This window comes from Microtus ochrogaster, chromosome 16 (genome assembly GCF_000317375.1).
Source record: "Microtus ochrogaster isolate Prairie Vole_2 chromosome 16, MicOch1.0, whole genome shotgun sequence".
Lineage (NCBI taxonomy): Eukaryota > Metazoa > Chordata > Mammalia > Rodentia > Cricetidae > Microtus > Microtus ochrogaster.
In genome coordinates this window covers 9,073,238-9,097,359 of record NC_022018.1, presented here as the reverse complement: position 1 = coordinate 9,097,359, position 24,122 = coordinate 9,073,238, and the positions used below count along the sequence as shown (strand labels likewise).

The 24,122-nt window shown below is 38.7% G+C and overlaps 1 protein-coding gene across 1 annotated transcript in view; it reads left to right on the top strand.

Moving 5' to 3' along the window:
• Srbd1 (S1 RNA binding domain 1) overlaps positions 1-24,122 on the top strand; it is a 184,343-nt gene that overhangs the window by 89,007 nt on the left and 71,214 nt on the right. The window contains exons 15-16 of the mRNA XM_013348969.1: positions 11,480-11,571; positions 17,671-17,753. Coding sequence (XP_013204423.1) covers positions 11,480-11,571; positions 17,671-17,753 — 175 coding nt within the window. The remainder of the gene's footprint in view (positions 1-11,479; positions 11,572-17,670; positions 17,754-24,122) is intronic.

Here is a 24,122-nt window from a genome sequence, read left to right as displayed (position 1 = left end):
ATGGGCAGTCAGGGTTCCCTGCCCTGTGGTAAGTCCTAGATCTTTCCTAGTGTAATAGCTTCTACAGAATCCAGAATATGTGTCTTAGGTAATAGCTAAGCATTTATAGCGTCTTCATCTTAGGATTTACATTTTTGGTATAAATAAATGATCAATGAGTAAACATTATTTTGGGTTTCACCTTGAGGGTTAAAAAAAATCCCTCTTAAAATGGCTCCTACTTGAGTCAAGTACATCTTAAAACATTTTGTATATTTGCAAGTTAGGGTTGTAGACAAGACTTAACTCCGGTTGTTATTGTTTCCTCTTAATTTAAAGTCCAACAAACTTTCAATAAAGAATTGTTGGCATGTAAATTATTTCTTTAAAGACCCCAAAGTGAAGAAAAGCAATTTAATTAAACAACAACAATCACACATAACCCACCATAAGGTTAACCAAATATACCCTTTAGAAAATAGGTTATTTGTAATCTCTATGTTGTGTATTGTCTTTCTTCCTAGTAATCTACAGAGTAGATAGAAGCACACCTTAACTAAGCATAGTTTCAGCCATGGGACTGACCAGTTATTGCCTTAGAAATCCATAGTTTTCATTGTCAGCATTGTCTTCAAAGTTTAAAATACTTGCTGAAGGTGAATTTATCATGTAGTTAAAACCAGTTTCAGGTTTGATCCTCTCTTCCTCCTACAAAGGTTCATTAAGATGATAGCTGCAATAATATCATTGTTAGCTTTAGCTGTAAACGTCACATGCCCAGGAAGTGGGGATTCAGCTGAAGAATTGCCTACATCCTATTGGTCTGTGGGTACATTGTCTCCATTGCTAATTGACGAAGGATGGGTCAGTGCACTGTGGGCAGTTTCATCCCTAGGCAGGTGGGCTTGGGCTGTGTAAGAAAAATAACTGAACAAACCAGAGGCAGCACACCTCTAAATGGTGTTCCTCCTTAGTTTCTTCATGTTCCTGCCTCCAGGTTCCTCCCTTGGCTACCCTCACTGATGGGCTATAGTCTCCAAGCTAAAATAAACCCTTTCCTCCCCAAGTTGATTTTGGCTGTGGTATTTATTACACCACAGCAGCAGAAAAGCAAACTCCATGAATAGGCTTTGTTAAGACAAAATGGGAAGGATACTGTAAATAATGTGTTTGCATGGTACATTCATGCTTGTGACTACAGAAGAGCATGAACTTTCACATTTCCCAAGGACTGGGGCTTTTTTTTATATTTTTAAAACTATAGACTAATATTTATCAAAGTGTAGTCCCAGACTTCATCAAACTTAAAAACTTAAAAAACTTTTTTAAAAAAGTAATACTTGGTTTAAATAATTGAAAATTGTATATCTGTTAAATGACATGTATTAAGAATATTTACACAACATTTGAAACGGACTAATTTTAGCAAGCAAACCAATTCAAAATGAGCAACAAATTTTCCCAATAGTCCTGGGAATGAACCCAAGGCCTTGTGCTCCTAGACAAGTTCTTTGCCACTCAGCTGCATCCCAGCTCTCTTTTCACTTTCTATCCAGATACATACAAAGCCTCTCTAAGCTGCCAGGCTTGCCTTGTGCACACTGTGTTACCAGCCTTTAACTTGTGATCCTCCTGTTTAGCCTCACAAGTAGTTGGGATTACAGATTTGCTGTGCTAATCTATGTGTTTTACTGAAGAAGAAAGAAAAGGTTAATAATACTATTTTGTAGCCAACAGAGTTGTTTTAGTTTAAAAAATCCCAAACAAAATCAAACAAAACAAACCATAAATAAATAAATAAATGAATGAATGAATGAATGAATGAATGAAACCAGTATTACCAAGGGTATGAACAAACTGTACTCCTTCATGCATTGTACCCAGGTGACTTCTTGAAAAGCCAACTGAAGCTTACAGCCCAATGTTTCTACTCTTGAGAAATATATTCAAGACGATTTACTACTCAAGAGTATGAAAGTGTTTGTGGTGACAGTATTCATAAAACCAAAAAAGCAGGACCAGTCAACCTCAGAATGGATTAAAAAAAAAAGTACTCCTGTCAATGAAACATTGACACTAGAACATGCAAATTGAAGACCAAGTATTATATGCTTCCATTAATATGAAGTTTGCAAAAAGGAAGCATGTAGAGAGGGTATACTGATAGGTACCTGGGGCTGCCAAATGAGAAATGAATCTACACATAACTACAGAGCAATTGTTTGAGATAGAAGCATTTTGATGGGCAAGTTTTATGAAATGGAAATTATACTTCCACGTGATGGATTAATTGATGAATGCTACCCATATTCTCTGGCATTTGAACACTTGGTCCTCAGTTGGTGACACTGTTTGCCAGGGGTGGTGGGCTTGGGAGATGTGGCCTTGCTGGAGGAAGTATATCAGTAAAGGTGGGCTTCACACCATTTCCACTGTGCTCTCTCTGCGTTCCGCTGTGGTTTAAGATGCGAGTCCCCAGCTTCATGCTTCTAGCGCTGCTCCTCCATTTGGCCATAATGAATTCTTCTGAAGCCATAAACCTAAGGGAGCTTTTTCTTGTGTAAGTTGCCTTGGTTGTGGTGTCTTATCACAGGATTAGAAAACTATTATGTTTAATAAAGCCTTAAAATGAAAAATGTGTTCCCAGGACGTGTAGCACCAGCATGGCCAACGAACTTGCTAGCAGTGCAGAGGGTGGGGCCCAGCCATTTGTGTTTAAGCAAGTCTTCCAGCTGATTCTGATGCAGGCTGAAGTCTGAGAATTGCTACTCTAGAATCAAGAGAAGCTCATTGGAGATGTGGGCAGAGTGTTGTCTAGTTTCTGTGCGTTCAGCCTGCCCTGTTCTGTAACTGCGAGAAAGGTTTAAATTAAGGGCTGTTCTAGTAGAGTTAAAGGAAATTACAGGGCAATGTGAGTAAAAATAAACTTCTCTCATGTTCTTGATATGTTCCCCCAAGAAGCTTTATGATTGTAATGTTTGTGTACCACATGTTAGTAAATTCCTGTGCTCTTTTAGACTCGTCTTTGTTAACGAACATAATATAAACAGGTTCATTTGCCATAACAACAGTGGAAGTTTAGATCCTTGAAAGGAATTATTTCTCCTAAATATTTACACAGTGTAATGTAGCCAAGCTAGAAGTGTGCAGTGATCCTGGAAACGTGAAGATCTTGCTATTGATAAAGATAAGTGGAGCAGCTGGTGCGCTGGGCCTCCATTCTCTCTTCCCTTCAGTCTGAGGCTGTTTCAAAACTCCACTTACAAAGAAGTTTGATCTGTAGTAGATCTTACACATGGCATGTGCTATGGGGGCTCTTTGCAGCATTGGCTGGGGAACCAGAAGGAATTCTGATGGTGAAGGCTGAGGGCCTGGAGATCCAACCTGGATGCTCTTGGAGGGCAGTAGGTTGGATTTTTACTTGCAGTATTGCTTATCTTGGGGCTTCGCAATGTTCACCTGTGACCTCGCTAACCTTTTGTGGGGAAGTAGAAATGTTAGATAGGATAAAACAGCTTTAAAAGAGGGGGGCAAAGGAGATGTGGGAGCCAGAGCATGGAAATAGTAAACTCAGGTCACTTGTCTGTGAAATCATGATTGTGAACACTTCCAGTTAGGAAAGTGTTAAAGAGTGTGGCGCAACCATTGTTACCTCTAAAACCTCATTAACTAACTGCTAAAACCTCATTAACTAACTGCAAGTGAAAGAGCGGGGTTATTATTTATTGCAAACTCTTTTTTTCTATCTCCCACTATATCTCTCTCTCTCTCTCTCTCTTTTTTTTTTTTGGTTTTTCGAGACAGGGTTTCTCTGTGGCTTTGGAGCCTGTCCTGGAACTAGCTCTGTAGACCAGGCTGGTCTCAAACTCACAGAGATCCGCCTGCCTCTGCCTCCCGAGTGCTGGGATTAAAGGCGTGTGCCACCACCGCCCGGCTATATCTCTCTTTTCAAGTGCCCCCTTTCATGTGTTTTATTCTTCAGACATAGCTTCAGTTATGGCCCAGACTTCCCTTCATTAAAAAAAAAATGTCATTCTCAGTGAACATTCAGAGTCATCTCTGTAAATTAAAATCCAATCAGAATAAGAAAATGCGGCTAATCTTTATTAAGAGTAGGTATAAATTGAGTGCATATGAATTTACTGTTTCTGAGTTAACTGTAAATCAAGAGGGTCAGCATACTTTTGGATGTGGGGAGGACTTTCACAGAAGTCAAGAACATTTCAGTGATAGAGTTAGAACATTCTGAAGCCTTCAGAGCTTCCTGCCCTCTGAGTTTTTGTATGGTGTCCATGATGACCCTGGAGCTATGTAGTTCTGCTACAGTTTCTCCAAAGATAACTAAGCTGCTTTTCTTGTCCCATATTCAGCAGGGCCTTTGCTTAGCCTGATAGCTGGTCCTGTGATTTGCTGAGTGGTGCCATGTACTTTTGTATAGCAATTTTATGTTGGTATATCATACAGATGGGGGTTGGGTGAAATATTTTTGAAAATGAAAGATGATGATGAAAGTATTGGAAAAAGAATTGTCATACTTATTGTGGACGGTATACATAAGAAACAGAAGTACTTTGTGTTTCTGCCGTCCATCTCTGCAACTGCTGGTACCTCAGAGGAGGATCTCAACTTAGCAATAGGGACAAGCTCTCCACCTCCTTAGTCTTTCAGTTCTGGTGGTTTGCTCCCCAACTGGCATTTGGTCTCAGTCTTTGACCCACGAGTAGGAGTAGGTGTTTAACACTTTGTGAGGTGTCGGTGCAGTTGCTTCTGTGAACAGAAACAGGCTGTACAGGAGAGTCAGTCTTTATGTGAATGCAGGGTTTTTGTTTGATTCTTTTAAAAAAATAGATTTTATTTTTATTCATGTGTGTTGGTGTAGTGTCCATACCATGCAAAGGTGCCTGTAAGCCAGAAGAGGCTATCAGATTCCCTGGAGCATTGTGAGCTGTCTGATGTAGGCACTGTGAACTGACCTCTTCTACCTGCTGAATCATTTCTCTGAGCCCTATAGAGACAGTCTCATGAGGCTTAGACGGCTCTGGTTCACCATGGTAGCAAGGCTAAAGCTACCTGTGCCTCTTGTACCCACCTCCCAAGTGTTGGAATGACAGGCTTGAGCACAGTACCTAGCTTTTCTGGTTTATTCTATTTTAGTGGATAGTGGGAGAAGATTGATTGCTAGTGCTCCGAGGAACTCAAACTCCACATTCAAGTTCTGCTTGGTAGTTGTTAAATTAATTGTGATCTGCCTTCCTTAGGCTTCTTCTTGCCTAGAAAGTTTGCTTTTCATTCACTGTGCAGTGAGACACTGCAGGAGAATAAGGCAGAGCTCAGTTGTGTTGAAATTGCTCTGTAGGCAATTAATAGGCTATCCATCTGGGAGTACATGGAGGTCTCGTGGCTGGTAGACTCTAAATCCACCCAGACTTACTGTGGGCCCTCTGTATGGTAACTGTACCATTGCTAATGCGCGTCTCAGGAAAATGTCCTTGTTTGAAATACTGCTAAAGACTTTGGTAACTGAAGAGGAGCTCCTGGCTTGCCTACCACCAGATGGTGCTAATGTTACACACCTAAAGATAAAGGCAGCCGTGCCATGCTGTTGAAATGTGACGATAAGGTGTGGAGATAAGATGTATTTTCTTTCCTTTTCTACCCTTGCTGCTTTCTTCACACACGTCTTCCTGGTGTGCTTCTGAATGGATACTCGTTTTTAATATTGTAAGCAGTGAGATCATGAACGATAAGATGTGATGGACACTTAGGGCTGTATAACTTGTCCTTGCTGTTAAAGTCTTCTTCATGCATTTGCTTCCCATCTGGCCTGTGTGTAAAACTGACAATATGAGTTTTCTGCTCAGTTACCTTCCTTTTATGCAACCATTAAAATATCATGTTTACAATAATCTAAAGGTGATGTTCAGAGGTTATTACCAACAAAATATTGTCTATACAGATTTAAGTTGAAGTAGAATATTTTAAAACCTGGCAGTTTTTAAAAATATTATCCATAAAAGCAGATTTCCTTATCACTTAGAAATTATACTTAAATTTTAAGCTTTTTTAAAAAAATACATATTAAATATTACTGGGCTATTGCAGAAAATAAAAGAAATTCTGTTTAGGTATTACATAGTACATGAAGCTTTTTCTTTTTGTTTATACATATACTTTAAAGCTCAATTTTTTTTTGGCCTTCCTTTTTTTTGTTAGTTTTTCATTTAATAATTTATCATGAATATTTTACATGAAGTCTAATCTTTTAGACAATAATTTTGATTGACAACTTAATTTGCCATTCATTGAACCCTTTAAATGATAAGCATTTTGATTTTCATTTAGTTTTGGTTGCTTTTAGACTATGAACAGTGCTGTTTAATTTTTTTGTGTTTCTTAATCTGTTTTATATAAATTCTAAAATTATTGCTAAGTCAAGAAGAAAGGATAGTTTTTATAACTTTAGCTCAAGTTTTTATCACCAAGCTTTATAGTTAAATGTCCTTACCAGTGTTTGAGTTTTTCTCCCATTATCTTCCTGATCATAAACAGATTGTCTATCTTTGTTTGTTTGTTTGGGGTTTGAGAGAGAATCTCCCTACATAGCCTAGACTGACTTGTGGTCTTCCTGCCTCAGCCTCCCCTGTGCTGAATTTATAGGTGTGTACTACCATGTCCGACTAAGTTGCCTTTGTGTTCAAAATGACAAACTAGTGATCTAGAGCTCTCCGAAATGGTAAGCTCCAGTAAGTAAAGGGATTTAAAGGAGCTTGGCTGTATTCCTTAAGCATCAAGTCCTGGAGCCCTTCTGTTTGTGCAGCTTGAGTTTTGGGTTTATTACCTGTTTTTAAAATAGAAGCCACTATCCATCCATTCATACTTCATAGTAGACTACTTCATGGCCAGAGCAAGGAATCAATTTGTTGTTAGTATTTTTTTAGGGATAATAATAAAATAAATAGAATAGAATTAAGATAAAATAAAAACTACCAGAGTGACGTTGGATCAGATAGACAAACAGCGGGAAAAGAGCCCAAGAGAAGGCACAAAATCAGAGACCTTGTGTTTCCTAGGACTGAGATTCATGGATGCATTCGGTTTCTCTATGGATGCTTCTAGTCTCGGAAGAAATACATTTAGAAAAATTGTTTTGAAGACTTGAGTGAAATGCTAGCTTTTCAGCATGGCAGAGGTATGATACAAAAAGAAGGAACCACAGTCTTAGGACCAATTAGAAACACAGCACTCTGTATTAACGGAGTAATCATGCCCTGGCTGATTTTTTTTTTTTTTTTGTAATCTCAGTAACTACATTTTTAATTTAAGCAAATTAACTTTTGAATTAAATTCTTCCACTAACATAAGAAAGCAAGTGATTTATTTTAAACATTAGAGGAAGCAGCAAAGCTATTTTCATATTTGGAAAATGGGGAAAGAGGAAGAAATTCATGCCGAGGCTTGGTGTAGCCTCTCTAATGAATGTGAAAACTGTTAGTAGCTCCAGGAAAAACTAACAACCCAAGCTTTCCTTATGAAGAAGATCTCACTTTTTCATCTTGGGTCTGTAAAGAAGAAAGCAAAAGGCACCACATTCTCTTACGATCTGAGTCACTAAGACAAGTGCTCTCAAGATTTTATCAAAACAGTCCGTCATGTTAGAGCCGAGAGGTTTCAATTCTGAAACTGAAGTAACTCTTTAAGAAAAGAATCAGCTGCTGATTTATGATCTATTTTATATAAACACCATCATTGAATTTTACTAGAGGAATCAAAAAATACAGTATTATTACGTAGAGTTTTGGGAGAAGTTTTTTAGTGAATTGAACGTAATTGTTTCTATATTGTAGATGTCTGACTTTTTAGGTTGTGAAGGTATGGCTTGATTTTTAAAAAAAAATTAAAAGACACAGAAGACCCCAAAATAGGGTTTAGGTAAAATATTTCTAAAATGACCTATTTAATTCTAGAGAATCATCATAATAGCATGCGGTTCTGGGGAAATGTAACTCCATGTTGGCTTCTAAAATATTCCTTTGTGTATTACAAGCTCAAGATGTCAAATGTCTCCATTTAGGTGCTTGTCTTAGCTGTATATTTCAAAGGACCTTCACTGTGAGATTCTTTTTTTTTTTCTTTTTTTTTTTTTAAGATTTATTTATTTATGTATACAGTACCCTGCCTGCAGGCCAGAAGGGGGCAGCAGATCTCATTACAGATGGTTGTGAGCCACCATGTGGTTGCTGGGAATCGAACTCAGGACCTCTTTAAGAGCAGTCAGTGCTCATAACCGCTGAGCCATCTCTCCAGCTCCTCACTGTGAGATTCTTAAAGTGTTAGTTCATGTGCAACTTTCTCTCCTAAAATACTCCACATAGTAAGTTTCTGTTACTCCTGTTGACTTTATGGTCAAATATATAAACTAATCAAATTGCTATGATTTTAATACTGGTTTATGCTGGAGAGAAACTTACTTTTTAAATAAAATTCTCAGTACATACTTACACATGATACTTTTACAAAGTTCAATGTTATTTTCTTCATATTTCTGAATTTGACAGACCATTGGGATAATCCCCTATAGTTGACTGGGAGACGGAATTTAAACAGGATGTCTGATAAATCTGACACGCATTCTGTTGTTGAGTGTGTGCCCTTGAACTTGAAACAGGAATGAAACAGTAAGAGAGGGAAATTATAGCTTTTGTTCTCAGCAAATTCTCTTGGAAAAATTATCACCACTCTGATTTGTTTTGATCTTAGACACATACACATCTTAGGTGTGTATATGTTTTATATTGGAATAATCAGTGTTGAAGTTTCTCTTTGTCTAGATTATTTAGCTTTATGATCCATAATTAGTACTTAACTGTTTGTTGGGCCCATTCAGTAAGTATGACACATGAAAATTTCTACATTTTGTATTGATTTAATATTAATGTTAATTGAAAATCTTTGGGTGCAGTGTGTCACATCTGTTTTGTATTCCTCTGTTTAAAAGAAGTGGCAGTATGGAATTTGGAGGAATATTTATTATCTGAGTACTTTTCTTTACAACTGTTTCCCCTCAGTTGAGAATTATAACCTTCAAGAGACAGTGAATCATTTGGTAAATTCTCAGGTACCGTACTAGTAAAGGCCACAGTTAATTAAAATTTTAATTTACCATTTAAGTTCCCTTCACTTAAATAGTTATAACTTTGGAAATGATATAAAGTACATTTGTAGAAAGATTTTTTAAAAATATTATTCTTTTAATAATGGGTTCAGGCTGCAGCCCATCAATAGTTAAATTTTTTTAGAAAGGACTTCATTAGGATAGTTTGGTTTGTGTTGAAATGGTGCTTTCCATAGCTGGTCCCTGAGTAGTGACCTCTTGTGGTAGTTTTACCCATTTTTCTAGGGCAAAGTATGCATAAACACAAGCATTTCAAATGTAACTTTCACTAAACTACTGCTCACTGTGTGGTCATTCAGTTACGAACGGCTGTAATGAACGTAATGTCCCTCCTAATGTGTGTGACAATAGCTTCATCTTTCTGGGCCACACCAAGATCCTTCAGTTCATGGGGCTTACATTTCTAAGCTTTATTTATTATTATTGTGAGAACATGCAGGCACGTGTGCCTTGGCTTGCTAGTGAAGGTCAGAGTCCGTTTTTTCAGGGGCCACTTCTCTCCTTTTTCTCTGTGAGTTCTGGCAGTTGAGTTCGTCAAACTCAGTTTGGTCTTCAAGCTTGGTGACAAACGCTTTTATCTGCCGACCTACTTCACCGGCCTGTGTTTTCTTCACTTTATTTAATGTTGCATTTTATCTTTAATCAGTATGCAGTAGAAGATGAGGATAATCTAGATCTTATGTTGGAGGGGAAAAGCACAATTTTCTCTTAGGTTAAACTTGCTCAAGCTAAGGAATTTCATTGATCTTGGACATGGTTTAAGTTCTAAGGAAAACAAACTCAGTTTTTGTTTGGGTTCTAGGTGAAGATGTAGCATACCTAGATGAAGGTATGAGTTCTTAGGGACCTGTTGTTAAGACAGTGGATCTTAGGAAAGGCGCTGACAGAGCTGGACTCTCGTGTCAATGAGAGTAGATAGTCCCCTCAGCTGTGGGGGTCCAGAGCTCAGCCTTGGGGACCAGGCAGGGTAGGATACAGACCCAGCATGGTTGCTCGGTGGCTCCTCAGCAGTGACCTTGAGCACATTGCTTACCTATAAATAGGACCTGACTCACTAAGCTTATTTCTGTGGAGGACTTGGTTTTGTGCTTCAGAAAATGTTTGCTCTGCTACTATTTACACTATCCTCGTGGTGGTGTTCCTAAGGAACGAACATCAGCCATGTTTTCCAACAGCAGTGCTTCTGTTTCCTGTCTTCAGACTCTCAAGAACAGTGGTTCTCAGCTTTCCTGATTCCTCCTGCGGCCCTTAATACAGTTTCTCATGTTGTGCTTACCCTCAACCATAAAATCACTTCATTGCTACTTCATAACTGTAATTTTGCTACCGTTATGAATCATAATGTAGGATGTCAGGAACTCTTAACCCTAAAGGGGTCAAGACCCACAGGTTGAGAACTGCTGCTCTAGAATAATCTCAAATGTTAGTAACTTACAGTTGTCACATTTCAATCTAGAGTTTTCCCTTTGATTTCTCAGTGTTTGATTAATAGCAAAGGGCAATATGCTAAACATTATCAAAGTTTGTCTCAGGTGGTTGAAGTGGAATTTGAGGAACCCAGAATGAGAGAGGTCTCTAAAAGAAGAATAAATACACAGACATGATTCTCTCTGAATCCTCACATGTGGGTGGTCATGTGACACAGCTGAGGGTCTATTGGGTGCTGAAAAGTAAATAGTGTTTCTTTGCTTATATGTCTTAAATGAGAATTCCAATTTAAAATGTTTGGTCAAACACTGTACCAGTGGTGTCTGCGAGGTTGTTCTCTTTGTGGTGTATAAAGTTTGGAGCCACAGGAGACAGGAGAAGTGTGGTTTGTGTGGTGCATTGAGTGAGGAAATGATGAGCTGATGCCTGAGTGCCTGCCCGAAGTGAAAGCTTCAGGTTTGCTCAAAGAATGGTTCTGAACCTCCTGAAAGGATGCTGGCCCATCTGACCTTTCTCTTTCTTGTATGTTAACTAGAACCAGGTAAGAACAATAGTGTTATGGCAGTGGCCTCTGCTGTGTGTCCACCCATGCACATAACTGCCATACCTATACTTCCCAAGATGCTTAGGGTGATTGATTCCAGTGGAATTCATAAATGTCAGTCAAGAGTGCTTCCCAAATACAGGAGCAGTAAGCCTGTGTTTTTGCTGTACAGAAAGGTAGATAAGCATATCTCAGTGCTACTTATATGGTGGAATAGTTGATATTGTATTTTTTGTTTAGCTCTGCAGAGAGCACCTTGCCTTGATATTTTCTTGTAATGCTTAGTTTCATTCACTTACTCTCTTTGACCAGATGGAACGTTTTGAAAATAATGTTCCCACTTTCTGTTTTCTCAGTATCGTCAGTGAAGCAGGGGCCTCCATCTATAGTGTCAGCCCGGAAGCCAACAAAGAGATGCCGGAGCTGGACCCCAACCTGAGGAGTGCAGGTGAGTAGACATGCTCCGTGACGCGGCGTGGAATTGTGATAGTCTGCATTTGCCTATGTGACAACTAAATACTTTACATAAAAGCAACGCCACATCTATAAGACTTGGCACATTCATGTGCATTAAACTAATACTAGGAATTATGAAAAACATGAAGAATAGTGCTCTTATGTTTTTAAATACCTTGCAGTACTCTAGAATTAATGAAAATTTAACACAAAAGTCTTATTAAAATTAGATGCTAGAGTTCAGTAACCAAGAAAATATAATTATTAAATAATCAGTATCGCATTTTCTTGGCAGTAAGTAGCAGAAATATAAAAACATGCAGTTCCAATGTAAACATACGTAGACTTTGTTTTACTGCTAAATGCTTGGCAACAGAATCTTCTCTCTTGGTCTCTGATTGAGCCTGTCATGGTAATGCATTACTTTAAAAAGCATGCCTTTCTTTTATTTGTACTTGGTTGCTTTGATGTCTACAATGTAGAATAGTTAAAATTTTGTAATTGAAAGTTAAAATACTTTGAGACATCTAGGGAAAGTAATTGGTATAAATAAAATTTTAGAGTAATTTTCTGTGTAAAAGGGAATAACTATGTTACTTTCTTAAAAATTGATGTTTTAATTTTTGTCCTAAAATATTTTCACTGACTTTTAGTTTTTTAACTCTATATCTGGAAATATTTTTTGCTTTGATCCAAAGTTTAATTTTTTTTTTAATCTGAAAGACCCTGTTGTTTCTTTTAGATAACTGTTGAAATGACACAATTTCCTAGGTAAACTATCTTCTCAAATCTTGCTTTTTCTGTGATGGCTCCCCTATCACTGCAGCTCAACCTCCTTCCCATGTCTCACATGGAGCCTGCCTTGGAACAGTGGGTGACTGTGGTAGGAGTGGGAATAGCCATCAGTGCGGGAGGTGTGCTTCTTATCTCTCTCACTCAGGGTGCAGGAGACATCACACCTGATTCTTCACCAAGATCCTTCCCACTTTACAGAAGAAAAAAGTTAAGGCTTTAGCCGGCATACATTTTGTGAGTGTGCATGTAATATTTGTATGTAGAATGTCTGAATAGTTTTAAAAAGAAAGTAGAAGAACTCTAGAAGTTGGCTTTATCTTCCAACAGAGTATTGGAAAGAATACCTTTGCCATAATTTCTGGGAGGAACTAGCTCCCTGGACTTCCCCGCTTCTCAAGAAACTGATGTTTTATCCTAAATGCTGAGCTATGCAGGTGCACAAGTGTGCTAGAATTACAGGTGAAAACCAGATTACAGTGTCCATTAATGCCTTCTGAAGAGAGAAGATTAGAAAAAGATGACGCTCTCTGCCTGCTTCTATGACTCTGATGTGAGAGTGTAACCAGCTGTGTCTTCAGTCTGTAACTGCAGATACACTTTCCTGCTAGCTCAGCTTGCATCTATGCGGAAAGTGATGAGATTTATTCCAACTCAAAGCATTTTGTCAAGACACTTAAGTCTTCAAAGTATGTCCTTTAAGGAAATAGTCTAAGAAGCTTAGAGACTCCAGTCTTGGTTCCTAGGGCCCACTTCCTTTTCATGCCTCATTTTTGCCCAACATCCTGCTGTTTCCTGGTAATCTGCACCCAGGATGATTTCCTTTTAGACCTCTAACCACTTTTATACTTTAGATGTAGTTTCTGAAGTTCAGTCCCTATCATGGCACTGTTGATAGATGGTTGACCCTTACCTAGAGAATTGGGGCCTAGTCCTGGGTGTTTGAACCATAAAGCTATCACCTTCAGAATGGACAGACAGCTTTTCCTAAGAGGCCACACTGTTCTCCACCCCTTCAGCATGTGGTTTTTCTCTTTATTCCATGCCATAATCCATTCAGTTTCTACCAGAAGCCAAATTAGATGAGGCCAATCAATCTTAGCCTTTCTAACTCTACAACTGTGAATTGAATTTGAATGAGCTTTTTTAAAAAAAAAAAAAATTAGTGACCCAGTGTCAGGAATTTTGTTATAGCAACTGAAAACAGATTTATATAAACTCTCTATAAATTTGCTGTGTTAGAATATAACAGAATTATAACAATTTTAAAAGTATTAAAATGCATCTGAAATAACCATCATAATGACATCCTTATCAGCATATTGAAAACAGTTATTCTTGTATTAAATGTTTATATCCCCCACAATAAAGCAAATGAGAAGGATTAACATTCAGTTGATAGAACTAGTAGATTTCTGAGTTAACACTGGAGAGTGAATATTGCCTTTTTTCTTTCCTTTATTTCTGAAATTCTTTTTTAAAAAAATGATAGAAACATGAACAGATAAAAACAAGGGCCAGAAAGAATGAGATGAGAGAGACGCAAGTTTTGAAACCTGAAACCAGATGGTCTCATAAGTGAGTGAGCCAGCTCCCACCATGTTTAATCTTAAGACAGCAGATAGCAAACTAGAACACACACAGGCAGCTAACCAGAAGATTGTGGCACACCTACTGACTCAGGAGTGTTGTGGGTACCTTTGGAAGTATATTGGGAAGGGTCCAAAGGAAGAAGGTTGATTGAAAGTCTGTTTAAAAAGTGATGAGAACAGTTTAAACAGAAGTCCTACATGATTTGACAGTTGTGCTCCTTGGTATGTACTCAAACATGGAAAAGAAGAACTCAAGCCATTACTTAAACACCAGTGCTCTGTACCACCTGTCACAGTAGCCGAAAGCTGGGAACAATCAGATGTCCACCAGCGAGGACTACATAAAGGAAATGCCTTGTTTCCACACAACCATAGAAAGGGTGAAGTACTAAGACATGCCATGCCATGAGTGGAACCTGAAAACATAAAGCTAAGTTAACAAAGAACCAGGGGGTGGGAGCCTATGCAAAGTCCATGAAGAGATGCAGCTTCCTGGATTGCTCCCCTTGGCTTGCTCGGTCTGCTTTCTTATAGAACCCAGGATCACCTACCTAGAGTGGCACCGTCTCCAGTGACCTGGGCCTTCTCATGTCAGTCATTAATCCAGAAAATGCCCTACAGTCCACTCTACTGGAGGCATTGTATTAAGTTGACAAAAAACTAACTAGGATACTTTCTAATGAGAAGGAAAGTGATAAAATGAGATGAGTGTTTGACTTTAGAAACAAACACTTGTCTCATTAGGGTTTCTATTGCTTTGATGAGACACCATGACCACAGCAACTCTTAAAAAGGAAAACATTTCATTGAGGCTGGCCCACAGTTCAGAGATTTAGTCTATTGTCATCATGGAGGAAAGCATGGTAGCACACAGGCACACATGGTGCTGGCGAGGGAGCTGAGAGTTCTACATCTAGATCAGCAGGCAGCAGGAAGTAAGAGACACTGGGCCTGGCTTGGGCTTCTGAAACCCCCATTAACTCTTCCTCTAACAAGGCCACAGCTACTCCAACAAGCCACACTTCCCAATAGTGCCAATCTCTATTAACCTATGGGGGCCATTTTCATTCAAACCACCTCAACACTTCTGTTTAATATTATTAGATAATAAGACAAAGTTTAAAGACTGTTTACTAATTCAGTGGTTCTCAACTCTCCTAATGCTGTGACTCTTTAAATACATTTTTTCATCTTGTGGTGACTCCCAACATAATTTTTGTTGCTGCTTCATAGCTGTAATTTTGCTACTGTTATGAATCATAATGTAAATATCTGATATGAAGCTCCTGTGAAAAGGTCTTTGAACCCACAAAGGGATTGTGACCCATAGGTTGAGACCCACTATTCTAGTGCTTAACTTCATGTCACAGTATCCCTTACTATCATCATTTATATCTTTTTATTGAATTTATAATAGTACTTCCCAATATCTTAAGTTTTCTCAGGCCTGTATTCATAAGAATTAGAGTAAGTGTCTTTCCCTTCTAAGAGTGTCTTACAAAGTAGATTAGATATAAAATTTTGTGAATGTTTGGTAAGAGCCGATAACAAAGTAGTTGAATAAAAATCATGATGTAGATGAAAGAATGTTTGAAGTTAATTTTTGTATAAATTCTTTCCATACAATATATTTTGATCATTTTTTTTTCATCCCCCAATTCTTACAAAATCCTCTCCACCCTTCCTACCCGGCTTCATGCTCTTTCTCTCTCTTTAAAAAAAAAAACAAAAAAACACAAACAAAAACACAAAAGTTGTTTCCAAAACTGGAAATCAAAATAAGCAAAAGGTTTAAGAATGCTCAAAGCAAAATGATATTTAAAAAAAAGTCTACAAAGTAATGTTTGTTTTATTTTGACTAACTACTCCTGGGCTTGGGGGCCTGCTCTGAGGTGCAGTAAATATACCTAGTGAGATTCCTTTGGAAAAAACTGATTTTTCCTTTGACAGTGGGCATCAAATGAAGATAGCCTCTTGGTTAGAGGTCCATGTGCACTCCACCCCCTCACAATGCTGAGCCCAATCTAGCTTGAACCTGTGCAAGTCTTGTGAGTGTGGCACAATCTTTGTGAGTTTGTATGTATATCAGACCTGTTGTGTCTGGAAGATACTGTTTAAACTGTTTACTTGGAATAATTCATTATCTCTGGCTCTTAAAGTCTTTCTGCTTCCTCTTCCACATAGATTTCTGAGCCTTAAGTGGAGGGCTTTGATGAAGACATCCTATTTCGGACTAAGTGCTCCAAAGTCTCTCGCTCTCTGCACCTTGTCCAGTTGTGGGTCTTCATGTTAGTGCCCATCTACTTCAAGAAGGAGCTTCTCTGATGAGAGTTGAGGAAGACACTGATCTATGGACATAGCAGTCTATCATTAGGGGTCATTTCATTGCCATATTCTTTTAGCAGAATAACAGTAGTAGTTTCCCCCTAGGGCCCATGACCTACCTAGTTTCAGGTTCTTGGCTACAGGTATGGGTTCCATCTCATGGAGTGGGCTTTCAATTGAATCATAAAGTAGTTGGTTATTCCTGTAACACTTGTGCAACTGTCACACCACTGTGTTAGATAGTAGTGTTTGTAACTGAGAGATATTGATTATTATCTTTCTTCTCTAGTAGCATGCAGGGTACCCTCCAGTCCCATTAACACTAGTCAGTAGGGGGGCAAGCTTTTAGTTAGACACCAGCTGGACTTCTCCATGTTAGATGACATAGGCAAGTGTTGTTTTCAGCAATAGGGCCTTACCATGAGGATGTGAAAGTATCCAATAGCCTGGGCAGTACCTGTGATGTCTGGAGGCTTTCATGGGACCCGTTTGGCCATGATTCAACAAGATGTAGCCCTTTCCTGGCCCCAGAGATTATCCTTGGTGGCAAAATAGTCTTGTTAGCACATCAACTCCCCTATTATTTGGTAACTCCGTTTAGATTGCTTCCTTATATATATATATATATGTATTTTAGGATGCTTCTATAGCAGTAGGCTTCTGTACTTCAGGTTTCTTGGTGATGAATTGTGATGTGTGGAAAGGGGTGTGGTTAAGTGGGTAGATTCCAGAGCAGACTCAGTATACCCTACAGCCATATTTAAATCACCCAAATGTATTTACTAACCAGCATAGCATAGTTGCCTTTTAATATTCTAACATCCATTTATTATTAACATCCAATCTACTTTTAATAAGAATATTAGCTGTGTCATATTGGTAGCAATGTAAGATTATTTGAAGCAAATATCCCCATACTCTTTAAAGCAAGAAGCACCCTACTACCTAAGCTTTATTTAAAGAATGAAGAGATAATTGTATGAGAATAGGAGCAAAATGTTTTGTTTATTTTTCTTAATCTGTAGTCCTTTCTGTGTGTGTCTTGATAATGCCTGGGGTCTTAGCCAGGTGTGGTAGCTCATATCTACAATCTCAGCATTTAGGAGGCTGAGGCAGGAGGATTATCATGGCATATAGTAAGTTCCAGGCCAGTCAAGGCCACAGAAGGAGACCTTGACTCAAAAATAATAAATAATGCCTGTAGTCCCGCTGATATAATTAGGTCTAAAATACTACATTCATTCCCTTTTGCATAGGAAAAAGAGAGAACTTTGAAACTGAATTAAATTGTATCATAAGGACATAACCTAAGTAATGATCTGAGTACTGTTTTTTACATTAAATCATACTTGTTTTCTGATTCTGTTTTTTTTTTTTTTCAGTTTCTATAGCAAGGCGTGTTCAAGATCCATTAGCTGAGCTAGTGAAAATTGAGCCGAAGCACATTGGAGTCGGAATGTACCAGGTAAAGCAATGTAGATCATTTAATTTTTGAAATTTGCCAATACAAAGAGTGTGCTTAAACCTGACATTATATTTAACCATTACTGGAAGTAGATTTTCATTTTCAAAAGTTATACAGTTGATAGGAAGGTAATAAAAGTTTCAACTCTCAGGGAAAGAGACTACTTTCCTTTTTTTTTTTTCTTAATTATTTTGATCAGGTTTTAAAATTGTCCATAATCAGATTTAAAGACTTTGATAGCATTAAGCCAGGCATGGTGGTCTTTTTAACTCTGTTCTAAAAATGGAGGTACTGTGGACCATTGGGCTGTGTGGCTCTTTGTTTAAATCAGAATGAACTCTTGCTTGTTTCTGGTCTCCCAGGAGAAACCTCTGATATTTACTGTGACCTTTTCTGCATTCATTTCAATTTGGTCATTATTAGTTTTTGGTTTTGACCCAGAGCAGTCTAAAGTCTTGCTCCAATAGTTGTTGCTCCAATGACATCATCATTGTGGTTTTTGTAGATACTGTATTTTCAAGTCTTGAAGTTGTATGTATGCACTGAACGATTGAGGACAGCAGTAAACCTTGGCAAGTTGGATCCTTGGTGACATAAGAATCATATAGGGAACTTACGGTACATGGAGTCCAGGAGACTCGTGTCAAAACTATTCTCCTTTTTGTTGAAATTCTTTCCTATACTATTCCTATGATATGCACTTAAAATCCCAGCTACTCAGGAGGGTGAAGCAGGAAGAGTCCTTGCATTTATAAGTTCAAGCCCAGCCTGGCCAGTGTGCAAGACTAAGTAGTCCTTGTTGTTTGGTTTGGCTTTTTGATACAGAGTCTTACTGTAGCCTAGGATGGTCTCTAAGTCATAGCAATCCTCCTACCTCAGTTTCTTAAGTGGTGGAAATATAAGCAATCCTTCTGGCAAGAAAGTACTTCTTAGATCTGAGATACAGTATTTTCCAGCCTAGTTTTCATGGAATTTAAGCGGTGCTGCATTGTACTTCTTTCCTAGAGAAGTATTATGTTAAGTCATGGCATCCGTGACTACCAGAGATGGAAGAAACTCTAGAAATCATTCAGTTCTACCCCATTACTTAACACTATAACACAACTAACATGCTGTGCCCCAGAATCAAACAGTGGCAGAATTTGGATTAACATGTCACGTGGATTATGATTCAACTGAGAGTATTAGCATTTTATGATAGCTGGTGGTAGAGTAACTATACTTTTTTAATACTTATTGTTGATTGAGTTGAGAGATGTCTTTGAGATTAATTATACACTGGGATGTGTGTGTGTGGGTACATTTCCACAGAGGGCTAATAAGGGGGGGAAAGTGTGTTCTTTTTGTGGGCGACACTACCTAGTAGACTAGAGAGCAGAGGAATGAACATAGAAAGGAAGGAGGCCAGACAGAGCAGGCATGCTTCTCCCTGCTTCCTGGCCACCGGGAGGTAGACCGCACTGCCTCACTGTTCTTTCCCTGTCATGATGTACTGAAATTTCGGAAACGTTGAGCCAAATGAATCTCTTTCCTTAAGTAGTTTTGCTCAGGTTTTATTCACAGTAATAAAAGTCTAACAAAAGATGTTTAACTGGGTTTGTTTGTTTGGGGATGATAGTCATTAAGAGATCACTAGGAATACCTGGTATCTAAGGAGTACCACCTCGTGTTTTTGTAACATAAGCAGATGAAGTTTTGGAACACCTCAAGGTCAGAGAAAAGAGAGAAGTTTCAGATTTATGGAACCCAGGAAGCCTACCAAGTTTTTGACATTAAGGCTCTCTTTAAGTCTTTAGTAGTAGAGGACTGACCTCCAGGTTGGAATTCAGACGTAGTCTTTAGTTTCAAAGAAGCTTGAATTTATTCCAACAGCACTGAGAAATCACAGGCAAATTTTAATCAAGATAATGGTATGATTTGTTCAGTCTGGTGAGAACGGATGAGACAAGGAAAAGCAGGACAACTAATTAAAGTACTGAAAACCGGCCCATGTGAGTGGTGGTGCTCGGACAACACTGGTGGCAGTTAATGGAGAAAGCAGTGTTTCGTGGGGACTACGTGGTAGGTAGGGAAGAGATATTGTTAGGGATTTGCTCAAAGAGGTGTACTGTTACATGTTTTATGCCTTAGTACAGAAACTTTATGGATAAAGATCATTAGTTCCACATTGAACATGTTGGTTTGAGATGCCTAGGAGATATCCAAGTTGAATCTACTTGTCTGAGACTAAGGGAAGTAGCCATGCTAATTCAGGGTGCACATAGTTGAACAGATAATGAAAGGTAGACCGACGCACTAAGTTCTTTAACTGCACTATCACCCCAGTGTGTCGACACCCTACATTCCAGGAGATGGCAGAAAAGACATATGCACGTGAGTCTGTACCCAGGGAAATGCATATTTCTGTGAATAGCTGCAAAAATAAGGAGTCCCATCAGTGGGTGGAACTCAGGAATTTCTAACAGATATTAAGCATGAATAATAGTGTATTTAATATAATAATAATAAATAGAAAAGGCCTGGTGGACCTATAGCCCAAAGCACACACAAGTCATTAGTTAACACAAAAGCTTGAAGCCAGATGATATATTAGGGAAATTATTTACCATAAATTTATATGTATTGTATGATATTTACATATTTTATTGTTAAGAATTTAGATTATTTCTTTGTTGATTTGTAAGCATTTATGTGTTGGTTTATTTGAAACATTTACAGAAAATATATAAAGAGCCTCCCCATGACATGTCATCATTAAAAAAAGTTCAGGCTTTTGAGCCACATAAACATGCAAGTGCCCCAGATACTTGGATAATTAATAAGAATTCAATACTTCCCTAAGTACCACACCAAGACCTTGTCTCAACTACAACAACAACAAAACTCACTTTTATTTACATGAGACATCACTCTTAATGTTTTCAAGTTACACAGAGTTGGTAGTGCAGCAGTAAACTGGTCTCAGAATGCAGCTGTGAGCTTCTGTGGAAGACAGTACCTGGCAGGCTGGATAGGATGAGAGATTTTTCAGATTTTCTATAATGAATATGTATTTTATTTTAATTAATATGCATTTTGCTTTAAAATACATATATATTTCTATATCTCAGCATATGGACCATGTAATGTTAAGTCTTCATACTGTGTAAATCAATAAATTATAGTAGGAATGACTTTCTTTTTCATTTGGGTCCACTTTGTGATTTTGATGTAAATTTTATCCTGACTTAAAACACAAGAACGGCCAGATAAACATGGCTGACTGAGAAGATGAAAGGTGTTCACAGAAAGTTAGATGAAATAGCAGAAACTCCAGTGGTATTTCAATGGAAACTGAAATGCTTTTGGCTTAATGGCAGCTAAAATCCTTGCGGCAGTGCTCCAGTTCTTGTCTGAGAAAATGAGGAGAGTTGATTTTAAAAACACATGCCTGTCATTATTTCTGGAGAGCAAGACAGCCAGTGTGGTCGGATGACAGCATATCCTTGATTGACCCCTAAAGACTTTGCTGGAAAGTGGCTTGGTATGACTCCCAAGAAAACACTCCCGGGCGAGAGCAGGATGACGCAGGGCTGCCTGGGTTGGGCTGTGTGGGATGTGGGGAATGATGGCTTAACTTGGCCTTGTCATACCCCGAGTTTAAGTTTAAATAAGTTCCATTTACTGGTTCTTTGTTTCTCCTTGGGACTATGTTCTTGCACTTTTCCCACTCATTAGCACCTGCATTTGGTAAAGTGTGTGTCTGGTGAAATAGCAAGGACTCAGAACAGCCCTCTGTCCTCTGTATACCTCTCTGTTAGATCATTGGTGCTGTTATAGAATGAGATGGTTGTGCAAACCATCCTTGTTCCTCACTCCTGAGAATAGCCAAGAGCACAGTAAAAGGAAAATCACCTAGCCATAGCGCTCCACGTCTTTCTAGTAGAACCTCACAGATAGCAATTTGCATTTTTCCTCTCCTCTGTGGGATCAATTGTGGCTAAAAACAAAGAGGTAAATCAAAACAAAACAGGCAGCTCTTTCATGGAGAACGTACTTGACACTTCCAGTTTAACCTGCAGGCCTGCTAGGTGTCATTTTGTTTAGGTCTATAAAGGTAAGGCTTCTCATCTTTTTGGTGTCATTTGCTTAGACTTTTGTTTTTTCAAGACAGGGTTTCTCTATGTAACAGTCCTAACTGTCCTGGAACTAGTTCTTGTGGACCAGGCTGGCCTCAAACTCAAGAGATCCGCCTTCCTCTGCCTCCCCAGTGCTGGGATTAAAGGCGTGCACCACCACCACCCATCTTACTTAGATATTTTAAAACACATTTGAACTACTTGCTTAGATATTTTTAAACACATTTGAACTGCTGAGTAGTGTGTCATTATAGAGTGAGACTCTTCTGAGTCCACCCATAGTTGTCGGGGTGACTTGCTTAGATTGGTACTGTTGTTATTATTAGCACTGATAACTAAGGCAAAGGTGAAACAGAACACTTCCCAAGCCAAGACTGGTTTGTGTCAGCTTGACAAAATCCATAGTTCTCTGGGAAGAGGAACTTCAACTGAGAAAATGCCTCACTTGCTGGGCGGTGGTGGCGCACGCCTTTAATCCCAGCACTTGGGAGGCAGAGGCAGGTGGATCTCTGTGAGTTCGAGGCCAGCCTGGTCTAGAAGAGCTAGTTTCAGGACAGGAACCAAAAGCTATGGAGAAACCCTGTCTCGAAAATAAAAAAGAAAAGAAAATGCCTCACTTGGCCTGGACTGTAGACAAGTTTTCTTGATTAATAATTGATGTAGGAGAGCCCAGCTTACTGAGGCAGGGCCACCCCTGGGCAGGCAGGTGGTCATGGGCTCTGTCCCAGAGCAGGCTGAGTAAGCAGCGCTCTTCTGTGGTCTCTGCTTCAGTTACTACCTCCAGGTTTCTGCCTTGGCTCCCCAATAATATATTGTAACCTCTAAGCCAAATAAACACTCTTATTCCCATGTTGCTTTTGGTTACGGTCTTTATCATAGCAATAGAAACCTAACTAAGGCAGCCACCTAGGTTACATTCCTGACAAAATGATTTTGTAGTCTCCTCCCTTGACTAAGCAGGACACAGACTGTCCTGCCCACGAAGTTAGGAAAGACATTTAAGAGTCTAGTAGTCAGAGCTTTCCTTGCTGTGAACTAACTGAATATAAACAAGTAATTGACCTTGACAAACAGTGTGAGCCAAACTCATATGTTATAATTTGTTAATGATTACCCAGATTTTCAATTTTAAAAATTATCTCTTGGGACTGGAGAGAAGGCTTAGCGGTTAAAAGCACTGGCTGCTCTTACAGGGGTCCTCAGTTCAATTCCCAGCAACAATTTGGTGGCTCACAACCATCTGTAGTGGGATCTAATGCCCTCTTCTGGCATACAGGCATCCCTGCAGTCATATGTAAAAATTATCTCCTGGGTTGTTTTCTTACACCTGGGTAAATTTCCTGCACTGAAATATTAGCTTCAGTTTCTTTTTCAGACTTTGTATAATACCCAAGTACCCTGGTGTAAAGTGTTAGTTTTATTCGAAGGTCCTCTTACAAGTAATACTTTGAGTTAACAGGGACATATCTAATTTCCTTTATCTGGTATTTGTTTGCCCTTTGTAAGTCATTAACTTTGGTAGTAAAACCACATTTATGTCAATTTCTACTTCTTCCAACTTTTATATATTAACATTTAAATCCATCATGAGTTATAAAACTTTAAGGTATTAAGTGTTTAAAAACTAGTTAAAGTGAGTATTGAAAAAAGTCATATTAAAACATGATCATAAAGGGAAAGATTAGACTACATCTGAATCTAAAATGTTCTCTGGATCAGAAAACAATTAGACAGGCCACATATAGGGAGAACATTGAGAATCCTGTACATTCCTTGTAGGTGTATAGTTTGTGCCGCCTTTTAGAGTGCTATTAGAAATCAGTAAAGTTGGGGGTGGGTTCAACTCTGAGTTTCTGTTGCTGGAAGTGCATAGCCTAGAAAAGTCCCCTCATGTTGGTGCAAGGAGTTCCTTAAACACTATTTACAGTGGTGAAAATGTGCAGTCATGTGTCCTTTGTCTGGAAAACGGAAAGATAAACTAGTATGGTATAGTTATACTGTTCAGTGTTGTATGCAGTGAGAGCTCCCCACTGGGAGATGGGGTTGAGTTACGGCTTGTGTATAGGAGCATACAGCTGATACGAAGCTGAAACATAGCCAACAGCACTGCTATTTGTGGCTAGACATGTATAAATACAGAAGGACAAAGCCGGGCGATGGTGGCGCATGCCTTTAATCCCAGCACTCGGGAGGCAGAGGCAGGCGGATCTCTGTGAGTTCGAGACCAGCCTGGTCTACAGAGCTAGTTCCA